Source organism: Apis dorsata, unplaced genomic scaffold, assembly GCF_000469605.1.
Source record: "Apis dorsata unplaced genomic scaffold, Apis dorsata 1.3 scaffold_906, whole genome shotgun sequence".
Taxonomy (NCBI): domain Eukaryota; kingdom Metazoa; phylum Arthropoda; class Insecta; order Hymenoptera; family Apidae; genus Apis; species Apis dorsata.
Genome location: NW_006264020.1, coordinates 22,272 through 29,490, shown reverse-complemented (window position 1 = coordinate 29,490; position 7,219 = coordinate 22,272). Strand labels below are relative to the sequence as shown.

General features: G+C 21.4%; 1 protein-coding gene across 2 annotated transcripts; it reads left to right on the top strand.

Annotated features, from left to right (window-relative positions):
- The first annotated feature begins 1,081 nt into the window (after nt 1-1,081).
- On the top strand, nt 1,082-4,627 carry LOC102678472 (protein SET). Of its 2 annotated transcripts, none has more exons than XM_006623560.1 (5): nt 1,082-1,450; nt 2,205-2,394; nt 2,705-2,901; nt 3,285-3,549; nt 3,657-4,627. In XM_006623560.1, the coding sequence occupies exons 1-5, from the start codon at nt 1,193-1,195 to the stop codon at nt 3,680-3,682; spliced, it is 936 nt and encodes a 311-aa protein (XP_006623623.1). In that variant the 5' UTR covers nt 1,082-1,192; the 3' UTR covers nt 3,683-4,627. The 2 variants fall into 2 exon arrangements, with proteins under 2 accessions (XP_006623623.1, XP_006623622.1); XM_006623559.1 differs by having other exon boundaries at nt 2,696-2,901.
- The last annotated feature ends 2,592 nt before the right edge of the window (nt 4,628-7,219 follow it).

Sequence of the window (7,219 nt, the reverse complement as noted above, 5' to 3'; positions counted from 1 at the left end):
TTTGGAAATAATAATACTACATTGAATTTTTATTCAATCAATTTGGAGAATAAAAACATCAGTATTAAATTCAAATTTAAGTTAAAAAATTTCATATGATAATTAATATCATATTATTTGTTCAATACAATATATCAAATATTTTTCATAAAATTCTCTTAACTTTCTTTATGATTAAAAATAAGAAAAAAATATTATATAAATATATGCTCATAAATGTTTTTAAAAGTTAATAAAATAATGAAAATATAACACATAAAAATAAATAATATTATTAATTTTTAATTATATAATTTATTAATTTACATTATATTTTATTAAAATAATTTCAGCAAGTAAACATTATGTTTATATAAATATATCAAATAAATATTGATAATATAATATATAGTTATATAGAAAAATCTATCATTTTTGTTAATTTTTAATAAAATATTTATAAGTTTATTTTCACATAATGTTTTTTTTTAATTTTTATTCATACAATATGTTAATAAAATTTTTCTGAAAAAAAGTTAATTTTTCTAATATATTCTCTCTCTGTATCTGTATCTCTGTAAATACTATATATATAACATATAAAATTGACATTATGATATTTTTTCCTCTTTGTATTCAATCGCTTTATCAATATTAAGTTTGAGAATTAAATTTTAATTTTCAACATTTTAAGTTGAGTCTAAATTATAAATAATTTAAATTTTTTATCCAAAAAGAAATTTGAATATGATGCGCGTTGATTCTATTGTCTAATCGAATAGAATAAAAATCTAAAATATCATTATATAATAAACAAAAATCCCTAAAATTATGTAAATTTATGCAAATAATTTTTGAATTATTGGATTCTAATAATTAAAACTATTATTTTTTAATTTTTGTAATAATGAAAATAATTCCAAAAATTTGATTCCCTAAAATTAAAGTTTAATTAAAAAATGAAATTAAATATAATAATAAAAGAATTTAATAGTAAAATATTTAAATTTCTAAATTTTAAATATAAGATACTAGATTATTAAATATTTTGAGAAATATAGTTGCGCATCTAGATGAACTATCAAATTCATGGTTATAGTTTAGCTTGCTTACGCGCCTCAAATTCGTGACACGAGCGTGACGAACGCGGAGAGAGTGCGTACTGAAAATAAACAGAGAGTAGTGGTGTGGTGACAAGAGCGCGGGTCGAACGATGGCTTCGCCGAACAAGAAAGCCAAGGAATTAGAGGATCCAGGTTCGGGGGAGGGTGTTGAATCACGCGATTATGATATTGAAATACAAAAGACACTCGAAGAGATTGATGGGTGTCAGAATCAAATCGATGGCCTCAATGAGAAAGCCAGCGATGAAATCCTCGAAGTCGAGAAGAAGTATAATAAGTTGCGTAAGCCCTATTTCCAAAAACGGAATGACATTATTAAGAGGATACCCAATTTTTGGGTTACAGCTGTATCCTTTTGTATGATGACAATACGTTTTCGCTAATAATAGTTACTGATATATCTTTGACGTTTCTCGACAATGCCGGCGTCCACCGGTGCTAGTCGCCATCTTGCCTACTTGTATACGTATATAAGTATATATATACATGCGGTCACGCGGAATGTAATACAAATTTATTTTTATAAAAAATATTTAATATGATGAATATGCTATAATATTATTCATTATATATATTTGATTTTTTTTTTTATATTTTTGTTATATATTATAATCTATAATACAAATTATTCTACTAATGTAAATATCTTTCTTTTATCATATATTTCTTTCTATATTTGCAATTTCAATCTATTATATTTTTATTCTCTTATTTACTTATTATATATATTTTTATAAACTTGTTTATAAATATTTTTATTCTAAATTTGTAAATGATTATGTGTATTTAATATTTCTATTATTGAAAAATAAATTATTAATAAATCTATAATATTAACAATAATAAATATATATGTATATATACATATATTGTATGTTATATGTAAAAATTATAATAAATTTTAATATTAATTTAAATTTTAATATAAAAATATAAAGAAAATAATTGAATAATATATATAAAATAATCTTTGTTTTATGCTAATATTAATAAGATTATCATTTATTTCAATATGCATACAATCATTCAGTATAATTTAATATTCAATATAATTTTTTTGAAGCATTACAAATTATATAAATTTCCTTAATAGATGTATAGTTTGTAAACAATAAAGAAATAGCAGAAATATTGGAAGAAGATGAAGAAGATGCCCTTCGATTCTTAAATAAATTAGAAGTTGAAGAATTTGAAGATATTAAATCTGGCTATAGAATTAATTTCCATTTTGATGAAAATCCATATTTTGAAAATGATGTCCTTACAAAAGAATTTCATTTAGGTTCTTCTGGTGAGCACATTTCTGAACTAAAATATTACTTTATAAATTATTTTTTTAAATATATTTTTACTATATATTTAATAAAATTTGCTTTTTGAAATTTTTAAAAAATAATAATTTAATTTAATGTAATATTAAATTATTTATAGAGATATAATTAATTAAAAGAAAATATATGATAATATATGATGCAATATATAAATTATGTGTTATTGTATAATTTTAATATGGATAAAAAAAAATTTATTGATGAAAAATAAAACTCTATTGAATAATCATAGTTTTGATGTATCTCCTGCTTTTTTTGCAGGAGATCCAGCATCTCAAAGTACACCTATACGTTGGAAAGAGGGTGCAGATTTAACAAAAAGAGCTAAAACCAAAGCCCCATTAAAAGGTCGTAAAAGGCCATTAAAGCACAGGTCATTTTTTGACTGGTTTACGGATCATGGAGATCCAAGTTCAGATGAAATAGCAGAGTTGATTAAAGATGATATGTGGCCTAATCCATTACAGGTAAAGTTATTCATATTATAATTGAAAATGATAAAGAAATTTATTAAACTTTATTAAATGTTGATGATACATAATTTTATGCAATTATTTCATTCATTTTATTGCAATTATTAAATTATTTTTAATATTTCTAATTTTTTATTATTTTTTATTAATAATAATATAACTTATGATAAAAATAATTAAATAATAATTATTTTTAAAATTATTAAAAATTATTTAAATTATTTAATTATTAAAATTAAATAATAAAAATTATTAAAATAAATAATAAAAATGAATATAAATGAATAATAAAAATAAGAAAAATATTATTTTAAAAATATTATAATATATTGTTTTTATTATATTATTTTTTTTTATTCAAAATTATTCGTTTTCAGTATTATTTAGCACCAGATATGGATGTTGAAAATGGTATTGAAGGAGATGGCGAAGAATGCGATACAGAAGAGGAAGAGGAAGAAGAAGATGGTGGAGCAGATGATGGTGATGAAGCAGGTGAAGCTGAGGAAGGAGATGATAGTATAGTTGTTGTCGAAGATGATGTAGATGAAGACGATGAGGAAGAAGAGGCTGTGAATGATGAAGAAGATGGGGTAAATGAAGAGGATGATTTATTGGTAGATGATGAAGTAGATCGTGAAGGTATATAATTTTCCTTTTTTTTAAATATTGATATTGCATTATAATAATTATAATAATTTATTATTCTTTAATATCTAATATATTCTTAATTAATGTTTGTATTATAGATGGTGAAGGAGAAGAACCAGAATAGAATTTAAAGTTAGTTTTTCACAACATTGGTTACAGTCACAGACACTAAAAAAGAATCGCTGAAAATACACATCAGATTGATTGAAAATAAATAAAGTTTGCAGGACTGAAAATATTGAGCCATATGAATAAACCTCAGGACAATTTTGAGAAATTAAAGTAGCAACCAAAATTTAGCAGACCTAATCTTTTTTGGCACGAAAGAAAATTGTGTGTATAAAAGTACAATATTTGTTTGATTGTGCCGAAATAAATAAAAGAGAAGATGGTCTGAGATAAATTAGGTAGATTTCACACTGTACTTTGTTGTAAAATTGTGCCGAAATATAATACGAATTCCTTAGTTATATTCATATGGCCTAGTCATCTTCTATATAGTAGATATACAATGAAGAACACCTGCTCAATTTCATCGTGATAAGATTACATTAAGAAAAAAATAAATTATAAGATATAACGAGATAATGGACAGGTGTTCTTTTCATTTTGTTTTGTCACGAAAATTTATTCCGCATTATTTCCGGAACGAGGTATTTCAAGTTTCTTGAGAGTGACAGTACATTTCATATAGTTACATGTTCAAATACATAGTATTTGTCGTAAAGAAATATAATTTTGTCAAATAATTAAATCATATATCTATAAAAATTTGTATAGTTTATTATACTATATATTTATAAATTATTCATTTGCACTTATAATTTCAATATTTTAAAAACATGATCATAAAACAACATACAAAATGTATGAAAATAATTTTACATATTTTCAATAATTTATTTTAAATATCAATTGGAAACATATCGCAAAACATAATATGTAAAAAGATGTATAAAAATATATACATAATTCATGTCTTTTATAATTTAATTATATTATATTATGTACATGATGCAACATCACAAATTTGTACTTTTTGAAAATATAAAACATTTTTGTAAGGTTATCTTTCATTATATTACTTTTATTAAATATTTATATATTTTCATTTCATATTAATAGTATATTGATAATAACATGATAAAAGATATGTGTTTCTTTTTTTTTTTTTTTTTTTTTTTTTTTTTTTTTACATTTTTTAAAAATATTTTTTTTTTTTTGTGGTTCCTAAAAAAAAAAACCTCTTTTTTTTTTTTTTTGGTTTCTGAAAAAAAAAAACCTTTTTTTTTTTTTTTGGTTTCTGAAAAAAAAAAACCTTTTTTTTTTTTTTTGGTTTCTGAAAAAAAAAAACCTTTTTTTTTTTTTTTTTTTTTTATTTATTTTTTTCTTACATTTTTTAAAAATATATTTTTTTATTAGTGATGCTGCATAATAAAATCCATTCTATTATTATGTTAAGTTACATTAAAAATGCAATTAAACTAAATCCGGTGCAATGCATTCGGTAGGTATAGAAAAGATTATTATACTAATAAATCTTATTTCTATTAATTAACTTTAACTATTAGTATATTTACTAATATTATACTGTATCTAATATCTTATTTGTATAAAAATTGATACTTGTCACGCTCAAAATGAAAATCAATTCACGAAAAGAAATTCACCTCGTTCTTATTCTTCCAGATTTTACATCGTAAAATTTCCACTTTCGCGATAAGAAAATATATCGCAAACGTTTTTCATAAACGTAATTTCGATATGTACTTTTAATTCTAACAGCATCTTTATAGATTACTGTTACATGCCAAAGGTGAAGTTAGAATCAGAAGTAATCATAACTCTGTTATATCTCGCGATGTGCCAACTAAGAATACATTGCGATCGATTTTAGAGATTTCGGTGCAAATAAAGGTTCTATTGAAAGATTTGATTAGCATTTCCTTTGAAGTCTAGGAAAAATCAAATAATTACAACGCTCAAAATAGATAACAATTACATCTGATTTAATTACTCAAAACTATCCAAGAAACATGTTTTTAAATGAAACTGTTTATTAGATCTTGGATAAAATATTTTCGAATTAAAGAATGAACTTTGGATTAACATAAAATTATTATGATATTAAAAATCTCTTAGAGTAAGATTCCTATTTTTCTACTGAATATTTAAAGATTAGCAAATTAAACAATTATTTGATTCCTCCTAGAAAACGACAAGGTACGCTCATCTATGAGCTATTCTCTCATTAATCATCAATGTCCTGAAGTGAAATATTCAATGTTAATAAAAATTTGCGTTAATGTGACGTATTAGTCCTGCGTCGAGTTGGCATATGATCGCACAAAGGACACTTGTGTCCAAGTATGAGTCAGATGGAAATACAACAACTGGGTGTAAGAATTTTTCGAATCAATCGACGTATTCGTGTCACGCAATCATACATAACATGAACAAAATAAAGTTGTCAGTTTGAGATAGGAATGAGTTTTTATATTTGAAATTACTTATAAATATAAATACGCGAATATAAGACATTTTAATACAAAAAAAGGATTCAACATTTTATCCCAAACTTTTATTTTATAAAATATTATCAGAACAAAACATATTTAATATTATCAATTAATTTATATCAATTAATTAAAATTATATAAATTTTTAAGTATTCTTTTTGCACAAATTATTTTTTTATTTATTTCTGTTGTGTCATGTTTCGTTTATCTATAGAAATTGTTTTTTTTTAAATATTATCTTTATGTATTTTATATTGTTAGCTTAGGGAACGTCCCTGGTTTTTTTTTTTTTTTTGAAATAAATTAAAATGTTTGCAATTTTGTCAAAATTTTGTATAATTATTTATATTGAAAAATAAATAAACTATGTGTAACTTATATTTTATACTTATTATATTTACAAACATTAATGGCAAATGTCAAAGAAAAGAGAGAGAAGAAGAATATAGCAAATAATGCACATAATTTATTAAATTATTAAATATTTATTAAATACATATGCTATTTTATTCTATATGATTTTTTGATATTATATTTAATATAAAATATTGAAAAATTGAAAAAAAAAAAGATTTAATCGTATAAAATTTTATTGGTTGTAAAGAGAATCAGGGATGTTAAATTTAAACGACGATTATCCGAACTAATTTTGAAAATTAATAATTAAATTTTTTATAATTAATATTTTAAATATATTCAATAGATAACAATTAACAGGGTGTTACTTAAAGTGCAGTTTTAATTATTGTAGCATATAACAAGCATATATTCTATATAGTAAGCGATAATTAGAAAAAATGCACTTTTATTATATAAATGTTTACGTAAAAATAATATAAGTACTTATATAAAAAAAAAAGTTATTATAGTAAATAAAACAAAAATTTTCAATTAAGAAAAAAGAAAATAGGAATACATATCTTTAATTTTATATACATTTTCTAAATGAAATTTATATATTAAGTATTTTTTTTTATTGAAAAATTTAATATTTTATAAAATATTATTCTAATATTATGATTAATTTCAAATATATGTTATTATTTAATCATTTTAATAACATTATTATCAATTTTTAATAACATTATTAAAAAATAATTACTTTTTATTATAATGACTTTTTTTTTTATTTATTTTTATTT